The sequence below is a fragment of the Trichoderma harzianum genome (assembly GCF_003025095.1).
Source record: "Trichoderma harzianum CBS 226.95 unplaced genomic scaffold M431scaffold_2, whole genome shotgun sequence".
Classification (NCBI taxonomy): domain Eukaryota; kingdom Fungi; phylum Ascomycota; class Sordariomycetes; order Hypocreales; family Hypocreaceae; genus Trichoderma; species Trichoderma harzianum.
In genome coordinates, this window is record NW_020209250.1 from 264,453 (window position 1) to 285,072 (window position 20,620).

Here is a 20,620-nt window from a genome sequence, read left to right on the forward strand (position 1 = left end):
GTTATTACCTTTTGTCTCGATGTTGGCATTATTTTCGAGAAGTAGTTGGATTGCTGCAGTTTGCCCATAATAAGCAGCAACACATAATGGCGTATCACCGTCATTATCTTTTGTCTCGATATTGGTATTATTGTCGAGAAGCAGTTGGATAATTTCTGTAAACCCGTGTTCAGCGGCATGGCTCACTGCAGTCGCCGCAAGTTCATCATCTTGCGCCTCCAAATTGGCCCCTTTCTCAATAAGCAGTTTGGCGAAATTCAAGCAGTTTTGCTTCGTGGCAAATATCAGCGGTGTATCACCACTTGAGCAACCTTTAACCTCCAAGCCAGCCCCTTTCTCAATCAGGAATTCAATCATATCTTTATTTCCTCTGTCGATGGCTGTGAGTAATGGAGTCTTGCCATGTTTATCGAGACCGTCCAAGTTGGCACCTCTCTTGATTAACAATTTAACCATGTCATAATCTGCGTCGTTGATGGCCGAAGTTAACGGTGTATATTTATTTGACATGGCCTTATTTAGGCTCACCCCTTTTCCGATAGAGAGTTTCGTAACACTCTTTTGGGTTCTTTGAAGGGATGTGGTAAATGACGTCTCGTTGTTGTTATCCATAGCTTTTCTGTTGGCGCCTTTCTCAATGAGATACCGCATAACATTGTCGTGCTTTCCTATTGTAGCCAATATTAACGGGGTCTGTTTGTTACAGTCCCGTGCTTCAATATTGGCCCCTTTCTCAATCAGCCATTTAACTGCGTCTAAATGCCCCTCCATTGCAGCTATAGCTAGTGGTGTTTGATGAGAGCTGCCTGTAGCTTCGATATTTGCTCCCTTTTCAACGAACAGCTCAGCAAGGATTTTATGTCCGTGGTGGAGGGCCAGGCTCAATGGTGTCCAGCCTTTCAGAGATGTAGAGTTTATCGAATATTTTTTGAGGAGTAATTCGGCGATCTTCTCATAACCTAGCAGAGCAGCTATGTGTAGCGGCGTCGAGCCATACTCCACATCTTTCGTTTCCAGGTCTGTAGTTACTTCAATTAAAAGCTGTATGACTCTATCATGTCCATTCCATGCAGCCCACCATATCGGCATTCGTGATAGCGAATCTTTAGCGTTCGGACTGTGCCCTTCCTCGATTAGCCTTGAGACGACATCGTCATGTAGGCCGAAGAAAGCTGCGACGTGTAGCGCAGTTAACTGAGCCGGAATAAAATCAGGCTCGAAACGGAAGTGGCTATATAGTAGGTCTTGATACCATGATCCTCGAATCTGGCCATTTTCAAGAAATTCAATTGCCCTTGAAACTTCCAAATCTTGGTTTAAAGCTTCGTTTGTATGATACGCCCAGTACGTAGCTGTGTAGTTGTACATAGGATTGTTTTCGATTCGCTTATTCAGGCTCTTCTGTGATAGACATGGTTTATCTCCGAAAATTGACAAAGAGAGATACGCCATGCATATTTGCATTATGTTTTCATGGGCTTTTTGCATCCACTTGTTGTTTGGGTGCTCGAAGTATTCCTGAGCTGTGTAGTGTACGAGCTCAAGGGTATCTCCCTCGATCACTACCAAGGAAGCGCAAGCCTCTGTTATATGCTCAACAGTTGGGATGTTGTCGCTATTTAGTTCAGATGAACCCAATTCAACAGCAAGAGCCTCTTGTAACTCTGCTAATTTCATCTGTCTTTTCGCTTTGACAATCCAAGAAAGTATCAGTAATCCGTCACAGGGCAAATCTCCTTTCAGCTGCTGTATTCGCTCCATGGACTTATCATACGCCTCTTCTAATACTCTTGATTTATCCGATGATGATGAAGCCCGGCGTATGTCTTTGAGCGCTACTTGGAGTGCTGCCGGGGATCTTTTGCCCATCAGAGAATTGATGTACAGTTGGGCAAGAAGGAACCTAGGTGTAAATATTAGCACGCAAAGTTGTTCATCGCTTCACCAGTGTACAACACTTACATTCCTCCGATAGCTGATTCAACAGACGCCTTGATCTCATCTTGAAGAATTATATCGCCTGCTACGAATAATGGTAGCTCCGACATGCGTGTCTCGAGGAATTGGAAAATATCATGACGAGATGGTGAAATATTCCTAGACAGAGATCCTTCAAACGTAGCCGTAATAGTGTTGACAGTTCGAGATGTTGCGAATAGGTTAAACCCAGACTTTTCTTGCACGGCAAACATCTGGCCCAAAAAGTTCGTACGTTCACAGTCATCCCCTTCATCGAGAGCATCAATGAGAATAAATACCCGTGAAAAAGATTGGATAACCACTGTGAGGGTGTCGGAAAGTTCTCCGAGGAATGGGCGAGTTCTCGTGGGGCTATGTCGTTCGCGCAGTTGGTGCACTGATTCGGGAAAAGGTCTTGAAATCTGGGCGAGTTGTTTAATAATATTTGCGAGCATATGCTCTGCTTTCTGGGTTTGCTGCTTCTTGAAGTTGTAGTATAAGTAGGCGACACCAACTGTGTCATCACTTCGAAATTTTTCCATCAGGTTGTTGACTAGGATTGCCATTTGGAAGGTCTTTCCCGCTCCCGGAACGCCTTGACAAAACAAGGTTTGATTGCATGTTGACATCCAACTTTGAACCTCGTCTGACTTTACAAACTCATGGCCAGTATCAGGTGCGCATTTCCTAAGATATTCATGCTGCAGTGGAGGAAATTCCAGAGGGCTTAGCCAAGCGAGAGTTTCTGTTTGCTTCTTGAGTGCATTATCTTCGCACCTCTTAGCATAAGCATTCATCTGAAAGGTATGGGGGAGTAGTTCAACCATACCATCAAGAAGAGTATCCAAATGATTTTTCGTTTTTATGGCTACCTCATGTACAAGCCGAATGTCTTGCTTCACTGATTCGGGTATTGTTTAGAAACTCAGATATATAAGTTTAAGCAAGCAGTGAAAAGAAAGCACTAACCCTCGTTCATCGCGTCGCTGATGAGTTGTTCATTCTTGACATCGGTATGTTGAATACAACCGAGCACCTCTTTAGCAAATGCCGCTGCCACCGCCGCAGCATGTTCTTGCCAGGCTTTGTTCTTATGTGAATCGCAATAGTCGCAGATGCCCCGAATCACTAAGCAAGGGAAATTGTTCATCAATCCAGCTGCCTCCATCTCAAAACAAAGCACGTCTCCTCCAAGCGATCTATTCACCTCATCTCGAAGTAAAGCATCCTTAACTACTTTATTTCCAGACGCGATGAGTCCATGATGAACTCTCATCGATCGGGCCTTTCTCTTCACGGTCTTGCTTTTATCACAAAACGCGCATGACTCTTCGCATTCGTCATCTACTCCGTCATCTTCATTCAGCGACGACTCGACAATGCCATCAGTAGCACCTTGCGTGTTCATAAACGGCTCATGAATGTGGGCGTAATCTGCTCTAAAACGCAGATCTTGAAGTGAAGCAGATTTCAGGTATTTCTTTGCCAACCTTGGATACCTCGCCTTGAGCTCTTCTAGGAAGCTGGGGATTTTCGATCCTTTCAGCTCATATTCCGTCTCTAGCCTGCCCAAGGCGGTTAAAAGAGAACTTGGTGGATTACTCAAAGCCCCAGTCCTCTCAAATTTACCACCCTCTGTCGCTTTACCAAGATCCCACTGGACGACTCCGGGATATTGGCCGCTTGGGGTACTGACGACAACATCGCCAAGCCTCACTTTCATCGGTACACCCCCACCAATGCCAACCAAAAGACCGACCTTGATAGAAGGAAATGCTCTAATCATGAGTGTCGCGACATTCGCCGCAGAATTGTTACCATATTGCCCTTTAGGCAAGCAAGCTATAACAACATTGTGCGACCCGATTGAGCCGAGCGTGTAGGTGTTTGTGTCATTCATAGGCTTTGATAGATCTGGATGTCTCTCGTCTAGCATGGCCGTCGCGGCCGTCTGTTCCTTTGGTAAAGCGCATATCCATCCGACACTATAGTCGTCATGAGACCTCTTCTCTGGTGCCATTTTCAAGCCGCAGTGAACGCTGCCAGGGTATTAATATTTATTTGCGTGAGAGCGAAAGGAAATTTTCCCTCAGTTGAGAAAGAAAACGAAAGATTTCGATTGCAATTTGCTAAACAGGTAAGAAATATACCCTTCGATGAGAAGAGGGGAAAGGCGCAGGGTGAAATCGGCCACCGCTCTGCATCAAATAATGAGCCGCGGCCAGTAGAATGGCAAGGCAACCACTTCATGCTGCAGGTATAATTGGCTTATTATCAACCAATTGGATACCCTGCCCTTAAAGTGATAACCATATGGGATTGGTGAGGATATAAATATGATTTGACAATTTGTAGTTCGGCCGTTTTTGTCTACCAACCAATCAACTTCAGTACTCGTATTAAGTATACAATGCACACAAAAAAGGCTAAACGTTTTTATCGTCACACCACATCTATTGGATATACAAGCGTGGAGCAAACATGCAGATTGTAACAACGGTTAACTATTGAGTTGTGTAGATGATGCAGGTGGTCAAGAAGATTTCAGGGACACGGCGATAATGATCTATGAACCACTCTCTTTATTTACTTCAGTCTTCCCATTTATACATCTGTCAGAGAAGAAATACGCGTTTGTGGCCAAAACTTCACACAAGAGACATAGTTTGTTGAACTTGAAAACTCATAAATTGTATCTATCGTAAAACATCAAAACATAACCCATACACCCGCTTCTAAAACACTATGCCCAACTCTACCCATCCCAATTATTTTATATCATTAAACATTTTACTCCTTCAAGTACTTGAGGATAGCCTCCCGCTCCTCCACAGGCATAACCCGCAGAACCTCGCGAACACCCTTCCAGCCAGCCTTCTCATTGCTGCGCACAACCTCAGACAGCTCAGCTGCAAGCTTGTCGGCCTTGAGGGCCTCGACCTTCTGGCCAATGGACTGGGTCTCCTTCTCGTACCACTCGGCAACCTCCTGGTCCTTGCGGTCCCAGCCGACAATGCCAGACCAGCTCTCGAGCAGGCCCAGGCCCTTGGAGCGAGCTTCGTTGGCCTTGGCAGTGTTCAGCTGAGGAGTGGGCAGGAAGCTGGTGTTCATGCGCTTGAGGATGTACTCCTCGTTAAGACGTCTGCGCAGACGCCAGTAGAAGTATCGGCGGGCATTGCTCCAGTCCAGAGAGTCACGGACGACACCCTTGGCCTTCATGCGGCCGGCACGGTCGTGCAGATCAGCGAACTGCACAGCAATTTGTGAGTAGATGGGCAGCAGCTGCTTCTCGCGAATGGTAAGCTGCAGCTTAATCTTCTCGGCCTCATCGCTGGGGAGAGCCTTGTCCTCCAGCTTCTTCTTGAGCTCGGCGTAGGTAGGATCCAGACGAGCCATGGTCTCCAGCTGCTTGTCCTTGCGGTACTTGATACCAATCATACCATCGGGCTCAAGGACACCACCGCGAGCCTCGTTATCAGCGTACATCTCCATAGCAGTAGGATTGATAGTAGGGTCAACAACGACCCATGAACCACCACGGAGCTCACCAAAGGGAGGAATGTACACAAAGATGGGCTGCTCGTACTTGACCAGGGCATCAACAATGAATGAACCATACTTGAGCACCTCGTTGTACATGTCTCGCTGACCACCGGAGAAACCACGCCAGTTGGCCAGGATCATGAGAGGAAGCTGTTCACCGTTGTTGAAGTCGTTGATGGCCTGGGCAGTCTTGAAGGCAGAGTTGGGGTACCAGACACCACCAGCTTCGTTGGTGATCTGCTCGATAGAGTCGGGGTTGGCGGGATCAGCAGGCGTAATGTTCTCAACGCTGCGAGTCTCAACAGCGATAACACCCATGGGAATACCGCCAAGACGAGCGCGACCAACCACGACGGTTCGGGCCCAGCCGCCAAGGGCCTCAACGAAGGAGTCCTTGTCGAACAGACCGCTCTGGAAAGAACCGTCGTCTTCCTGCTTACCGCCAATCATCCACCGAACATCATAAGGCTGCTTCTGGGGAGGGTGGTAAGAAATGTCACGATCCCAGCCGTCAATGCTTGGGATGACGGGAACAGGACCGCCACGCTTCTCAGGCACAAATGCCATCCACTCAACAATCTTGGAGACACCCTCAAAGTCATCGTTGGCAGTCATGTGTGAGACACCGTTGCGGTACATGATCTGAGTGCCACCAAGCTGAAGGTTGGATGAGTAAACCTCACGACCAAGCAGGTTGTTCAGAGCGGGAGCACCAGTAAGGATGATGGGCTGGCCCTCAATCTGGACAGCACGCTGGCCAAGACGGACAAGGTAAGCACCGATACCTGGGAACAAGAAACATTAGTCAAATACATCCAAGGATAGAAACAGATTGCAAAAATACTTACCGACTGAGCGGCAGGTGACCAAGGTAATGGTAAAGATGTCGTTGTAAGCCTGGCTGGTGGCACCGGCAATAAGACCGGATCCCCTCAAGCACTCAACACCAAGACCATCCTCCCTTCCAATGATGGTGACAATCTTGTGTCGCTTCTCACCATTCTCGACCACTTCCTCAGTGATAACCTCGTCCTTGTAGAGCTGCTTAATCTTCTCATCCAAGTACAGGTAGCGGAATCCTCCCTCGTGCTTGGTGGCATCGTTCCATGCGACCTTGAAGTGAGGCATCAGCTCGTCTGCGAGACCCAGGCGAGCACCCGAGTTGGCAGACAGGTAGATGCGAGGAATTCCGAGCTTGCGAGCCAGCTGCGTGCACTTGTGGAAGAAGTCATCTTCTTTGGGGCCAAACGAACCAATCTTGTAGGTGATGTCGTTGGCGACAACAATGAAGCGACGGCCGGTGGGGTACTCGGGAGTTCTAGCCTTGATGATCCATCCAACCATACCGCAAGTGTTGGTGCCAGGTTCACGGTTGACCTCGTCGAGGTTGTCCTTGTCGTCAACCACAAGTTCCGTGAATGTAATACAGTCACCGACCTTGGGCTGCTGAGCGGCCAGAGCAGGCTGCTTCTTAACAGCCTTGACCCAGCTGTTCTGGATGGCCTGGCGGAACAACTCGGGGAAGTCGTACACGTACTGGGTGCCCATCAAGTGAGCCTTGTATCGCTTGGGCTGGAGCCAGTTCTTGGTGGCATAAGGCGTAGAGACGGAGAGCAAGTGCATAGGGCCCTTGTCCTTGGTTCCGCCAATGCTGTGGAAGACCCAGTCGCCCTTGTCAGACTTGCGCTCAGCGTACAGGTCGACGTCAACGACATAACCGGATGTGTTGGTGATGGTGACGCGAAGAGGGTAAGGGATACCCGACTTGGGGTCGGTGCAAACAATGCGAATTTCGACCTGGGCGACACGCAGTCTCCAGGCACGAGCACCGAAACGATCCAAGAAGCCCTGGAGGGACTGTTCGACGGTAGCCGGGTCGAGCGGGAAGACGGGGGTGAAGTTCATGAAGATGTGGTTGAGATCGGAGTTGTTGTTGCCAATAATCTCAAGGGCATCGAAAATGTCGTTGATGACACGGTCGGCCTCTGAGATGAGGTACTCGGCAGTAGGGATCTCGTCACGAAGACGGCCAGGTCGAATCACAGCACGGGTGAAGTAGCGCTTATCAGAGTCGACAGTCTTTCCAACAGCCTCGTACACGTGAATGTTCTTGTTCTCGGTGAACATGGGCTTGATGCGGAAGTTGGCGAGACGGGCAAGCTCAAGCTGGAAGGACAAGGCGGGCTCACTGTGACGGATGCTGTCGTCTTCCTCGTAGTCGGGGCCTCGGAAGGTGTAGTAGCCAGGGTAAGAGCAGTCGCTGCGACCGCAGATGAAGGTGAGACGGCGGACACCGCGGATCAAGAGCTCACTCTTGAGGCCCTGGACGATGGGCAAGATGCGAGCGAGGGTCTCGGCATCATCCTTGCTCTCGGCGTCGCGAACAGCCACGTTGATGACAGCAGATAGCTCATCACCGTTGTTGCGGCTCTGGAACTCCTTCTTGAGAGCCGCAAAAGGCTTTCGCTTTCCGCTCAGGTCAGCAAGAAGACTTGATGTGCTGCTCTGTCGCTTCTGCTGGTTGTAGAAGGTCAGTGTCTCCAAAGCCTTCTGGAGCAGCTCCTCAGCATCGTCAATGTACTTGACAGGAACAATGACACCCTTGCGAGACGGGCCACTGTCCCACTTGCTGGTGAGATAGGACATGTCGCTGATGGAGTTGATGCGGTTGAATTTAGGCTCAACTTCGCTAGGAGTGCCAGGCATGGAGGGAGCAGCAGATTGAACAGGGACACCAAACTCGGTTTGTCCAAGCTTTCGCAGTTGGAAGTCCCAAGAGACGAAGAGAGGGTTCTCGGCCTCGTCGTTGTGGTACTCAATCTGCTGAAGGATGTACGCACGGTAAGCACGGCGGACGTAGACTTCGAGGGATGCCAATGAGACCCAAGGATCGTCGTGAGCGAAGAAGGATGTCAAGACGTCGAAGACGGTGTACTTGGAATCGACGACCTCCTTGATCACATCGAAGCTGGGCTCACGGTGGTCCCAACCGCTCTCACCATAGCGAGATTCGACGACGGATGATCGCAGGATGTGCTCCATCTGAGAGGTACGCTCCTCAAGAGAAGGCAGGGAGCACTGAATCATAATCTCACGGGCCTTGAGCGAGACCTTGGAGGTGGCTCGGGAGGACAGCTCAGTCAGCTTGCGAAGCGACTCGCGCAGAAACTTGCTGATGTTTCCAACGTTGGGCTTGTTGGGGCGGTACTCGTCGAGAATGGCAATGACGAGAGAGTTCTTGGAGCTCATGCGGCTGTGCGAGAGAACAATCTGCACAACCTTGGCCAGGCTGTCCTTGTTCTGGTCTCGGAGCTTCAGGATGACGGCATCTTCCTGAGCACGGCTCTGGAACAGCTTCTCAACCTCCCAGTAGGTCTCGAGAAGCCCGTTGATGACGCTGAGTTCCCGAACCTTCTGGCCCTCGGCGTAATCATCAAGCACCTGGGTAAGAGGTGCAAGAGTTGCCCTGAGTAGGCTAGCATCGCCTGCCTCAACATTATCCTCGAGGAACTTGCTGAAAGCCTTGCTAAGGGCCTTGGCGGGGAACTCCCCAGAGCGGCCTCTGGCACGATCGACAATCTGGGTGAACTGGCTGTCGAGCTTCTGGGGCATGCGGGCATGCAGGGCAGCAAATTGGGCATTCCATTCGCTGAAAGGCAGTTCAGGATCGCGCAGCACCTCGATGAGCTTCTTGAGGGTATCGGCCATGATGACGGAGTTGTCGAAACCGTTGAGGATGTTGGTCAGCACGTTGTGGTAGAGAACGAAGCGCTGAGCAGGCTTGGTACCGACAACAACTGGGTCGCCATAGGCAGGAAGCTGGCCGACAAAGGCCTGGGCCTGCTTGACTCGGCTGGGGTCGTCCAGAGCGAGGATACCGAGAATGTCTCCGGCCTCGAGGGTGGCTCCGGGCTGCTTGATGAGCTGCACAATACCGTCCTCCTGGGCAACGAGAGGCATGTACATCTTCATGACCTCGACTTCGGCAAAGGTCTGGCCGGCCTTGATGTGGGCACCGTTCTCGACGGAATACTTGACGAGCTTACCGGGGCTGGGGGTTCGCAGCTGGGTAGGATCGTTCTCCTGCTCCAGCAGACAGGTCTTGCTGTCGACGGAGAGACGAGTGGCGCCAACCTCCTCCTTCCAGTAGACGTTGTGGCTGTGGCCGTCGAGGAGAATGAGGAGACCACCGTCGCTGAGGGCACGGACGCCGACAGAGCACTTGGAGCCGTTGATGAAGAGGTGGTAGGTGTCGAGACTGGCACGGGTGGCGGTGAACTTGTATCGGAAGCCCTCGTAGATGAAGTCGATGGTGAAGACGGTCTTGAGAATCTCCTTGGAAGGCACCTGACCCTTCTCCAGGCCAGCACGGTAGTCAGCCAGCAGAGCCTCGCTCGTAATGTGGGCCTTGGTGATGGCACCGCACACGACGGCCAGCATAGTGTCGGGTCGCTCAGCGGTAAGACGCTTGGAGATGAGCTCGTCCAGCCAACCGGTGGAGATTGTGTTCTCCTCAAAGGCCTCGGTCTCGAGCAGCTTGATGAGATACTCGACGGTGGTTCTGAAGTCACCACGAATGCTCAGCTCCTTGAGAGCAATGACCATGTGCTTCCGCGAGGCCTGTCGGTTCTCGCCATAGGCGAAAATGTGACCGAACTGACTGTCGGAGAAACTGTGAATTCCACCCTGGGTACCGACGGAGAAGTAACCCCAGGCGTTTGAGCTACTTCGGAAGTTGAGCTCGTGCATGACACCATTGGAAGGCTTGAAGCCCTCACCGGGGTCCTCAGAGGTGATACGGCAGGCCGTGCAGTGGCCCTTGGGCTGGGGTCGTCGTTGAGATCCAGAAGCACCCTCGAGCTTGAAGTCGAAGTCAATGGCGCTGGAGGTTCGGGGATCGACACCGTACAGCAGTCTGATGTCGCGGATTCTGTGCAGGGGGATACCCATGGCGATCTGGAGCTGTGCGGCGGGCAGGTTGACACCGCTGACCATTTCGGTGGTAGGATGCTCGACCTGGAGACGGGGGTTCAGCTCGAGGAAGTAGAACTTGTCGTCCGCGTGTGAGTACAGGTACTCGACGGTACCGGCAGAGACGTAGCCGACAAGCTGACCCAGTCGGACTGCGGCCTCCTCCATGGCCTTGAAGGTGTCGGCCTTGGCAATGGTGACGGGAGCCTCCTCGATAATCTTCTGGTGACGACGCTGGACGGAACAATCACGGCCAAACAGGGAAATGTTGTTGCCGTACTGATCTGCAAGCAGCTGGACCTCGAGATGTCTGGCATTTCCAGCCAGCTTCATGATGAAGATGGGGGAGCCGGGAATCTCGCTGGCAGCAGCCTTGTACAGAGCCTCAAACTCCTCCTCGTTGGTGACCTTTCGGATACCCTTGCCACCACCACCCTCGGAGGCCTTGACCATGACGGGGAAGCCAATCTCCTTGGCCTTGACCAGACCCTCTTGCCATGAGGTAACGCAGCCCTTGGAGTAGATGTCATCGGCGACTGTGACAATGCCCTTGTCGTCAATCTCGACCTTGTCGACGCCAGTTCCAGACCAAGGAATGCAGGGCACCTTGGCGTGCTGAGCGACGATTGTGGAGGAAATCTTGTCACCGAGTGATCGCATGGCGGATCCGGGAGGACCAATGAAGACAATCTTCTTGGGTGATGCGGCGAGGGACTCTGGGAGTTTTGGGTTTTCGGAGGCGTGACCCCTAAAAAGAAACGAAATCAAGTCAGTCAATTGAGTTCTCGCCAATGGCAAAAAGAAGCAGAAAAATCGGCAACTCACCAGCCAGCCCAGACGGCATGGACGTCCATGCGCTCGGCAATGTCGACAATCAGCTCGACGTTGGCATAGTTGTGGTTATTTGTGCCGCCGGGAACTTCGACGTAGTGGTCAGCCATTCGAATGTAGTCGGCGTTGGCCTGTAAATCCTCGGGCGTGGCCATGACGGTGAAGTGGATGGCCCTCTCGTCGCCAAACGTCTCGTAGGCCCATTTCCGGACTGATCGAATCTCCTTGACGGCGGCGATACCGTTGTTGGCAATCAGAACCTGTTGGGAATTGACAAGTCAGCGCGCCGTCGGCCAGTTGAGTTGAGGGAGAGAACTTCAACTCACGTTTGTAATGACAGTGTGGCCGTCATGCTCGGCCACAAAGTCCTTGACCTTGCTGGCGGGGGCATTCGCCAGCCGGTTGCCTCCAATGAAGTGGTCCGCGATCTTGTGCTTCTCGGCGTAGGTGACGCTGCCATTGGTATGGGTGACAGGCACCGTCCTGCCGTTGCCGTTCGGGGCGCCATTTGATTCCGCCATGGCTGCTGTACGGCTGGAGATGTGATTGTGGTGGGGAGAAGAAGAAAGTTGTGGCTTTTTGGAGTAGAGAATTTAGAGTGAGGGGGAGGGGAAAGTCAGATCAGATCCAGAGGCGGTCGGTAGTCTGACGTGGATTCTGCCCACAGAAAAACGATCAAGTCGACATGAACCGAGTATGTATTAACAAGGCGAAATTAAGAAAAATAGCCAGACCGCGGGTATATGGACGGGCTGATTGGATTATAGGTGGATGGACAGAGAGTTGGAATGTAGGAATGTGAATGCGTTTCCCAGCTTGTTGGCCCGCCAGGGAATGAGGCTGAATGAATCAGGGCAGAGAGGAAGAGGAAGAGCAAAAGATGGTCGCAAGACAACGATTTGCAACCCGCTTTCGAGAAGGAGGAAACAGGAAGAAAGGATTACAAGAGATCCAGCGGCATTGGGTCGTGCGGGAGGCCCGAGAATAAAAAGAAAAGCCGCCCAGAGCTCAAAGAGACAACCTAGACAACTCTCGTAACGTAATGTAACAGGACAGTGCTAGACTAGACGATCGACGAGGGGCAAGGGAGGGTTCAACTTGGCTTGGAGGGGACTTGGAGCCGGACCCCCTGCGGCCGGGGGTGTGCGAGAAGCTTTCGGGGCGTCTTTAGTTGCAATTACGGAGCAGCTTCTGGGCGGCTGGCGACTGGCTCCAGGTGGCTTGCACTTGGCACAGGGGGGGAGAAGCGGCCCTAGATCTGTTGGGGTCAGTGGGTGAATGTCTTTTGCCATTGAGTTTAGTGAGGGTGGGTACAAAAGATTGGGCTTGGGCACCATTCGTTTCCGTCTCTTTGGGCCCGATTTGTGTAGGTTGTATGTAGAGGGGATTCACAGAGGGAAGAGAGGGGAGATGAGAGGGTAGATGAGAGAGATGAAGAAAGAATATTGATTCACAAAAAGGATTAACCCAGAGAAAAAGACTCGGGTCTTGATGTTGTACAGTTGCTGAGGGTGGGGGAGACAGAGAGCAAGGGAATGGATGGCTCATTTGATGCCACCATCAACTCAAACTCACACAGTACAGAAAAGGGTTGGGGGTGATATCAAACACCTTGCCTACCAATGCAACCACTGGCGATCTAAGACCCCGTATCTATCTGCCGGCAATCGATCGATCAAGTCTAACCAGCACAGTGCTCGTTTCCGTATATGCAATGTGTGCGTTATCAGCAAGCAAGCAACACCACGCATGTACGGCGTAGGTCATGTATCGTAGAATAGAGGTAGAGGTAGCCACCATTGAATCTAGGTACGGTTATTACTTGCACAGTAAGGCACCGACCGATCTAGGTTGTATCTCGCACATTGGAACCCACCGAATCGAATCGACGTCCTTTTTCGTTGCCTTCAATTTCTCAGCTGCAGCAGCTAGTCAGTCTACGGACGGACGACGGAGTCCCCAGGGCCGGACGTGGACACGAGCTATTAAAGAGAAGCCCATTTGGCATTGCCCGAACCGGATAGACGTGACGGGGGCAGCAGGCTGACGGACGGAAGCGCAGACTGCACATCTTACAACTTCTTGTTCCCATGATGACCGGCGTTGCAACCCTGGCTTACAGTGCATTGGGAGGATGACGGCGCTGCGTAACGCGCCGAGGGTGGGAAGGATGATGAGAGGGATCTAGGGTCGGATCTAGGATCTGGGAGGAGTGCGAAGGAACGGGATGGAACTTGATGATAGTCGAGGCTTGCCGGCTGTGATTATTGGCTGTGATTATTACTCCGTCTGTTCTGCTGTATACCAGTCGGTCATCATCATCATCATCATCATTGTACCTACATATTGTACATCCGTGTAATCAAATGCAGCTGCACTCGACTGTCACTTTACAGCTTACCTACATGCCGTTTCTTACATCCATGATGTTACCTAGCAAGGTTTGTATCGGATGCATCTGAATGCAGCCCGTGTTACCACAACCGACTAGAAACGAAAACCTACTGTACCTACCCAAGCATCGCATCCTTACTAGCATCACCTTCTACAATCAAAAAGCGTCGCTCATCGCAAGCAACGGACCCCGTGCCGGCCGAGCTCATTTCACCTTGCTTGCTTGCTTACTCCGTACCCATCCCGCAAAGGCAACCTTGAACATACATTACAAGTTAAGCTCTCTCATCTCTCATCTTTCATCTCCCTCGGCCCCCGCGGACCGCAAGATTATCATCGGAACGGCAAGCAAGCAAGGGCAAGGAACTCACTCCATGACGACGATAAGCCCAGCCCAGCCCCCCTTCAAACCCAAGACATGGCTAAACAAACAAGCATCAGATACTCCGTAGAGAGAAACAAGAAGAAGATACATAGAAGCCCCATCCTCGCTGCAACAAGATTAAGCATTCAAATCTGCAGCCCCACCGCCCAAAACCCGAGATTCGGTCTTAGCCTCCCGCTGCTAAACCAAGGACGCACTCGTGCCCAAAAACGGCCATCGGCGAATAAGCAGCGTGGATAAACCATTACCAAGGACCTTGATGCTTGCGGCAATACTCCATCATCGAGATAGGTACACTGTAATACAGTACAGCAAACCACGAAATATTATGCCGGATAGAGTCAGTTCCAATTCGATTTTACGCGTACAGCAAGCAGGGCAGCCCATCCCATCTTCCATCCCGCATCCCCATCAATCCATCTAGTGTAACTAAATCCCATAGTCCATAACATCGCAACAAACAAGATAACGTACAGTCCAATCTTCCGCTCACCCATCACCAAAAACAAAAAATCTCAAAACAAGCCAACAAAAAACCAACCTAGCAGCAAGTTACTTCAGCAAACCACCCATCCGTCATACTACGTCCATGTACACACTCCCCAAGCTTCTCCCCATCATTCTTTTTTTTTTTCTGGGTCCCCTTCAATTGTTGAGTGTCCACCCAACCACTTTTACCTACCTTAGCCCAGATGAGATGGATCTCCATCTCTCTTCCATTTTTTTTTTCTCTCGTCCGAAAATGCTCCGTACCGCTCGGGGGAACGGCTGCGCCAAACCGTCTCACCTCAACCCTCAACCGACGACTTTTGTACCTTTTTCACTCCCTGTGTATTATTCGTTGCATTTTAACAAATGCTCCTTGAAAGCAATAAATATCCAGACAATATTCCATATTCTGCCAAAAGTAAATACAGCGTATATATTAACTCATCACACCACCAACACTCTCACCTCATCCTCATAAAATACCCGTAAAACAAAACATTCAACCGCCGACAAACAAGAAACAAGAAAAAAAAACACCCGAACCCGAAAACAAAATCCCAAGAAAAACCCAAGAAAAACCCAAGAAAAACCAAAAAAGCTCACCACACGCCCCCCAACAATTCACACAAACTCCAAAAACGGGGACACCACACACACACACGCCCCCTCCATTCCAGCCAATCACGTCCCACACAATTCACCGGAATGGCCCATCATCCTCCCTCCGGACTTGCGGCCTCCGTTGCTCCCGCTTCTTTTTTCCCTTCTTTTTCCAGCATTCCCTCTTTGTCCCTCTATCGTCGTCGCTATTTTTTTTTCTACAGCACTCATACATACTCCATTAGTGCTATGCCTAATAAAACCGCTAGCCCGTATTACCAAACTTCATTGTTTGTTTTTGCCTATCTCAGGTCCGGAGAAAAGTAACCTTGAGGCTTTGCCTAAACAAGACTGAGGGGGGTGAACATTTCGTGTCTACTATACTCCGTCTTATTCTTTTCTCCAAGGTTCTTTTCGGCTATGAGCGGTGGATAAGGTAGGTAGAGGTTTACGTACAGACATGCACCTAGCCCAGGAACTTCATGTATGGTCTATTCCTACTGTACTGCACTGTGCTGTGCTCCCCCTTTGCTCCCAACATGATACATGATACATGACAACCAGATCGAGATCTCATATTCCCTCTATACTACAATATCCCTTTCAACCTCTTCTACTTCTACCATCTCCAGCTACATGCATACATAAGCACTGCCGCTCTCCCTTTCTAGCTCCTACCTACCTATTCCGTCCTCGTAAATTCCGCACTTTCTTCCTCAGACTCAAGACGGAATCCGAACTCTCGGGCTCTGTCATGCCCCATCCCGGGCCGAGCCTCTTTCGGCAATCCGATCCCATCTCATTCTGCTTATCCAAACTCCGAGCCGGTGACATAACCATCTCTCCATCTCTCTCTATGCTCTCACTTTTTACTCTTTGCTCTTTGCACATTCAACCAGATAAAAACAAGGAGGTAAAACAACGTATCAATTTTTTTTTTCTAGGCTACGTATCTCTGATATCTAGTTCCTAATTCTAGCTATCCTCTCTCCCTCCACACTGACCTCACTGTCTGTCCCTCCTCTCATCATCCCTCATATTCAACCCCCCCTTCCAATAACATCCCTCCTCGCAAATAAAAAAAAGGTGGAAAAAAAGACAAATGAAAAGCAATCTATAGAAATTTATGTTTAGTCTTTGTCGAGCTCAGCCCGTACCATCTCTTCATAACTTCCATGTGTGCGTGTAGTGTAGTACCAAGAACAAGAACCTCCCCCTGCATCAAGATCCGGGGTAAAGGGTCGAGGTATAATAAGTAAAAAAATAAAAGATAAAAAAGAAAATCGAATAAAGCGGGAGGCAAAGGCAATGAAACCAACCGTGCGTTGTAGCATGAAGAAAAAACATGCCCGTAATCAAATCATCATCAACACCTCGTTCGCCTCTGTGATGCCAAAAATGTCACAGCGACCAAAATGCACCCGTTCCCAAAATACAGACAAAAACAATTGAACGCAAGGCGAGAACTGGAGTTTGGGGAAAGTAAAAAAACAAAAAAACTAAAAGGAAAGAATAATTATACTAAAGAGAGTAAGGTCTCGGAAACAGGTTGCTGTGCAAATCTTGACACGAGAGCTCATCTCATCAATAAGTCTCTCCCAAGTCGCCCAGTTTCCTGAATCCAGTTGTGCTAACGCGGCCCGATCGAAGAGGGACGCCGCCGGTGTTGGTACTGCCACTGCTAAGGCTGATTCTCCTGGCACCGCTCTGCCGTCTCAAGCCTGGCCCTGGGATCCCGCTGCCCGGCGCGGGAATGGCACTACCTGGTGTCGGTATGCCGCTGATGCCACCGATGCCGCTGATGCTTGTCCCCAAATCATATCGGGTAGAAAAGGTACCGCGCCTACTAGGCGTGCGGTACGGGGGCTCATGCTCAGGTTCCTCTCCGAGCAGGTTTACGCCACTGACACTACCAGAGTGCCCGCGGCCAAAGGAGGATGCCGGCCGGCCAATTGGGGTTCGGGTCCCCGCCGAAAAGGAGCTCCGCGACATCGGCCGCGTTGGTAATGGTATTTCGTTGCGAGACGGCGGCCTAGCGTATGATGATGCTCCGCTTGACCGCGATACTGGCCGGCTGATCTCCGAGTCTGTTGTCCGGCCGTTGGACTGAGTACCAAAGTTGATTCTACTAACACCAGACGCGCTAAGCCTGGGAGTGTGGCTAGTCTTGGACGACGAAGTATAGCTACTGGTAGGCGTCAGGTTTAGATCGTCCCCAGTGAAAGACGATGATGCCGTTGACTGAGTAGTGGCGCGCTTGCGTGAGCGAACCGCCGTAGATGTCGGCGCGGTGGGAGTCAAACTAGGCATCGCAGGTCGAGAAGCCGGGCGAGGCGGAGTGCTGCTACCGCCAGGAGCGGGGAGCTTGGACCGTACCGAGTGCACTCTGGCCTCGAGCCTCTGCATCTGAGCCGTGAGCAGGCGGATGTGCGACAATGAGTTTGACGCGGGTATCTTGTAGTTGCTGTTGCGTGATACGGTTGATCTATGGGTGGGCGTCCGAAGAGGCGCACCGCCGCTGTTGCTGTTGCTGTTGTTGCCGCTGATGCCGCTGATGGACGGGCGGCCACCAGTGACAACCCGGTTGCCCGTCGAAGAGGAGGCACCTCCACGGGCTCGAGAGCTGGCATCCACCGACGGCAATCTAGTCCGGCGAAGGGTGGCAGGGGCCGGAGTCCGGATCCGTGAGGGCGCTCTCGACATGTGCGCCGAGGCATCCGACATTGGCGGCGACGGTGGATCCAACAGCTCAGTAGTCGGCTCTCCCAGTGACTTGGTGATCTCTGGGGGCGTGGTGATGAGAGGCGAGCTCGCGGCCGAGTCGACAGACGCATCCACGGCCTTGTCAAAGGTGGGGGACTCGAGGATCGAAATGTCGGAGGAGATGGTCGAGTGGCGGGATTCGTATTTCTTGACCTTGTCTTGCATGAGCTCAGCTTCAATCTTGAGCTCCGAGAGCTCCTCTCGCAAGCGCTGTGACTCGATGCGAAGCGCTTCACGCTCCTGTTCGCCCATCTTGATCTCTTCCTCCATCAGGACACCCCGCTCAACAGCCTGGTTGAACTTGGATTCCATGTCCTCGAGAGACGAGGTGGTGTTTCGCGCTTGGCGTTCGAAATCATCATTGGCAACCTCAGAGTCTCTCAGTCTCAGGGTCAATGTGCGGTTTGCCTCTCGAAGGTTTGTAATTTCCTTTTCTAGCGAAGCTTGGGCAGTGGTAGTTTCTGCTTTGGATTCTTTGTATTTTCTCTGCGCAAGTTAAGAAGAGAAAAGAAAATTAGCCACCGTAACCGAAATATTCAAAGCGTCGCAAGCGTAATTGAAAGGGGGAGTTGGTTCATCCAAATCGCCTGCAAGCCGATTGAGGGTTTTAAAAAATGAGCGCATCCAACTTACCTTCCACTCTTCAACTTCAAACCGCAGTGCGTCGGCCTTCTCTTTCAGGATCCTCTCCTGCTTCTCTGCTCGTTCAATATCCTTCTCCAGTTCCTGCTCCAATTCCCGACTGGACTCTCGGAACTCGGCCAGCTCAGACTCCAAAAGCTCGTACTGCGCCTTGTACCAAGACAAGGCATCCTCGGCTCCGGCAGCCTCGCTAGGAGGCGATGAAGGTGGTTCGGCCATGGTGGATCAAAGCTCAAAGCTCAAAGCTATGTGTGGGCTGGGTGTCGTCGTCCCTTCTCTTGTTCTTTTTCCTCTCTCGGTGAGTCGGGCGGTGTGGGCATGGAATGTTGTGCGACGTAAGATGGTAACAAAAAAAAAAGGAAAAAATGACAATGAATGAATCGTTATGATGCGGCTTGATTTCGCTAAAATGTCAAAGCACCGGATAATCGAGCGCAAGTCGTGAGTAATATTTGTTGAGACAAAATAAAAAGAAACACTGGCAAGTGGTGGTTTATCGTGGATCGTTAAGGAGTGTAACCGTCGAAGAGCCGGCGAGCTAAACAGAGCTCGAAGCTAGAGCAAAACAGCAAAAAGAGAGACTGAGAGAGAGTCGCTTGGAGATGATGAACGAGTTGGAGTCGCAAGATTGCAGATATTCGGATCGGGTCGGCGATGGTGAGGCCTGTAAACGCAGCCCGTTTGTCGCTCGACTTGCCTTCACCGGGGTTTTCGTCAGCTTTGGGCCGTTTCAGCCGCCGCCAGAGGCCGCTAGAAGGTTGCGCTCACCGAAACTGATGAAGCCGACGCCGGACTTCAATCTACACACGCAAATGGAGGCGCTTCTGATGCGCTCCCGGGAGAGTCAAGGCGCAAATCACCCACAAGAGCCAGAACCAGAACCAGGAGCCGCGGCAACGAGTCAAATTTCGCGAGGCGCGGCGTCGCTGTTTCTGGCCGCCAGGGGATCCCGGGCCGAGTAACGTCCGTCCTGGTCGCCGAGCCGTGAACAGCGCAAAGCAGATGGAGTGTAAGAAGGCAGAGATGGCGGCAGAGAGACGCTCAGAGTCAGTTCGAAAGCCCGCGATAGCCTGCAGTTTGCAGTTTGCAGTTGGCGGTTGCAAGTTGCATGTTTTGGCCCGTGACGCTGGATGCGACACTCTCCTTGGGGCTGCATCAGATTTGGGCGACCGGCAGGCGGCGCTATGCTGCTTGCGGCCTAGGCGCAGGTGGCCGCCATGGGCAACAGCGGGCTCCAGGTCTTCCAGGTCTCCAGCTTGGCCAAATTGCAGCGGCTCGGGCGCTGCACTTGCGCTGCACTTGCGCTGCAGTTGCTGCCAGTTACAGCGGGCTCGATCCCCTGTGGGTCACGTGGTGCATCGCCGTCGACCACTAAGAACCGCTGCAAGACACCAGCTCGACAATGAACGAGCACTCAAACTCGTACTTGGTACCGGTACCTGTATGTACGAAGTACTCCGTTATTTCGGGGTGCATTTTGCAGTTTGCATATACCGCCTTCGAGCCACTCAGCAACAGCCTCACCTTCAAAAGGTGGACTCTGCCAACGCATCCATGCATGCGCACGAGACTTGACAGCCGACACTCGCGCCTCTGATTGGAGAGTCTCGCCTTTTGATTGGAGAGTCTCGCCTCTGATTGGAGAACGAACTCGCGCCCCAAAAGGCTCACAGCAGCCCGGCGAATGCAGGTAATTATTTCGCATGTAAGGAATGATGCTCGACTGCATGAGCCGAACATGTAACGAGTACTTTGTAACTGTCAGATCCCGTGTCGCGGGGAAACTTGATTCGTCGGAATGTAAATAAGATGAGATTGGATGGTGCTTTTCAGGTGACAACAAACCCCATGACGGGTTGTTGCTACCCAAGGTGCTGCCACTGCCACACTGTTCGTATGATTCTTTTCTTTTGTTTTTGGTGAACAGGTGTTTGCAAGAGCAGTTTCATTTATTATCCAGACTTTTTGGTTATGGAATATACAGCTTCGTTTGTTTCCTTGCTTCTTCCATCTACACTCCCGGGTAGTTTTGCGCTGCGAGTC

General features: G+C 51.4%; 6 protein-coding genes across 6 annotated transcripts in view; 1 reads left to right on the plus strand and 5 right to left on the minus strand.

Annotated features, from left to right (window-relative positions):
- M431DRAFT_52570 (hypothetical protein) overlaps positions 1-864 on the minus strand; it is a gene marked incomplete at both ends in the record, with an annotated part of 1,270 nt that extends 406 nt beyond the window's left edge. The window contains one exon of the mRNA XM_024920631.1: positions 655-864. Coding sequence (XP_024778230.1) covers positions 655-864 — 210 coding nt within the window. The remainder of the gene's footprint in view (positions 1-654) is intronic.
- Positions 865-2,725: 1,861 nt separating this feature from the next.
- On the minus strand, positions 2,726-4,125 carry M431DRAFT_280352 (hypothetical protein). Its single transcript, XM_024914009.1, has 2 exons — positions 2,789-4,125; positions 2,726-2,728 (listed from the first exon to the last, which is right to left on the minus strand). The coding sequence occupies exon 1, from the start codon at positions 3,977-3,979 to the stop codon at positions 2,924-2,926; it is 1,056 nt and encodes a 351-aa protein (XP_024778231.1). The 5' UTR covers positions 3,980-4,125; the 3' UTR covers positions 2,726-2,728; positions 2,789-2,923.
- Positions 4,126-4,749: 624 nt separating this feature from the next.
- On the minus strand, positions 4,750-11,825 carry M431DRAFT_76716 (hypothetical protein; the record flags this gene model as incomplete). The annotated part of the gene is made up of 4 exons (XM_024922493.1): positions 4,750-6,287; positions 6,351-11,221; positions 11,299-11,564; positions 11,631-11,825. The coding sequence occupies 4 exons, from the start codon at positions 11,823-11,825 to the stop codon at positions 4,750-4,752; spliced, it is 6,870 nt and encodes a 2,289-aa protein (XP_024778232.1).
- Positions 11,826-15,163: 3,338 nt separating this feature from the next.
- M431DRAFT_280387 (hypothetical protein) lies at positions 15,164-15,612 on the plus strand. Its single transcript, XM_024914010.1, has one exon. The coding sequence runs from the start codon at positions 15,278-15,280 to the stop codon at positions 15,497-15,499; it is 222 nt and encodes a 73-aa protein (XP_024778233.1). The 5' UTR covers positions 15,164-15,277; the 3' UTR covers positions 15,500-15,612.
- Positions 15,613-16,756: 1,144 nt separating this feature from the next.
- On the minus strand, positions 16,757-18,796 carry M431DRAFT_1304 (hypothetical protein; the record flags this gene model as incomplete). Its single annotated transcript, XM_024912450.1, has 2 exons — positions 16,757-18,421; positions 18,569-18,796. The coding sequence occupies 2 exons, from the start codon at positions 18,794-18,796 to the stop codon at positions 16,757-16,759; spliced, it is 1,893 nt and encodes a 630-aa protein (XP_024778234.1).
- A 581-nt stretch (positions 18,797-19,377) lies between these two features.
- Positions 19,378-20,282, minus strand: M431DRAFT_477762 (hypothetical protein; the record flags this gene model as incomplete). The annotated part of the gene is made up of 2 exons (XM_024915606.1): positions 19,378-19,916; positions 20,072-20,282. 2 exons carry the CDS (start codon positions 20,280-20,282, stop codon positions 19,378-19,380), a joined length of 750 nt encoding a protein of 249 aa, XP_024778235.1.
- Positions 20,283-20,620: the final 338 nt, after the last annotated feature.

What these genes read in the sequence shown, in the direction of transcription:
- M431DRAFT_280352 (XM_024914009.1), bottom strand. Translation starts at nt 3,979, where the DNA reads ATGGCACCAGAGAAGAGGTCTCATGACGACTATAGTGTCGGATGGATA.
- M431DRAFT_280387 (XM_024914010.1), top strand. Translation starts at nt 15,278, where the DNA reads ATGGCCCATCATCCTCCCTCCGGACTTGCGGCCTCCGTTGCTCCCGCT.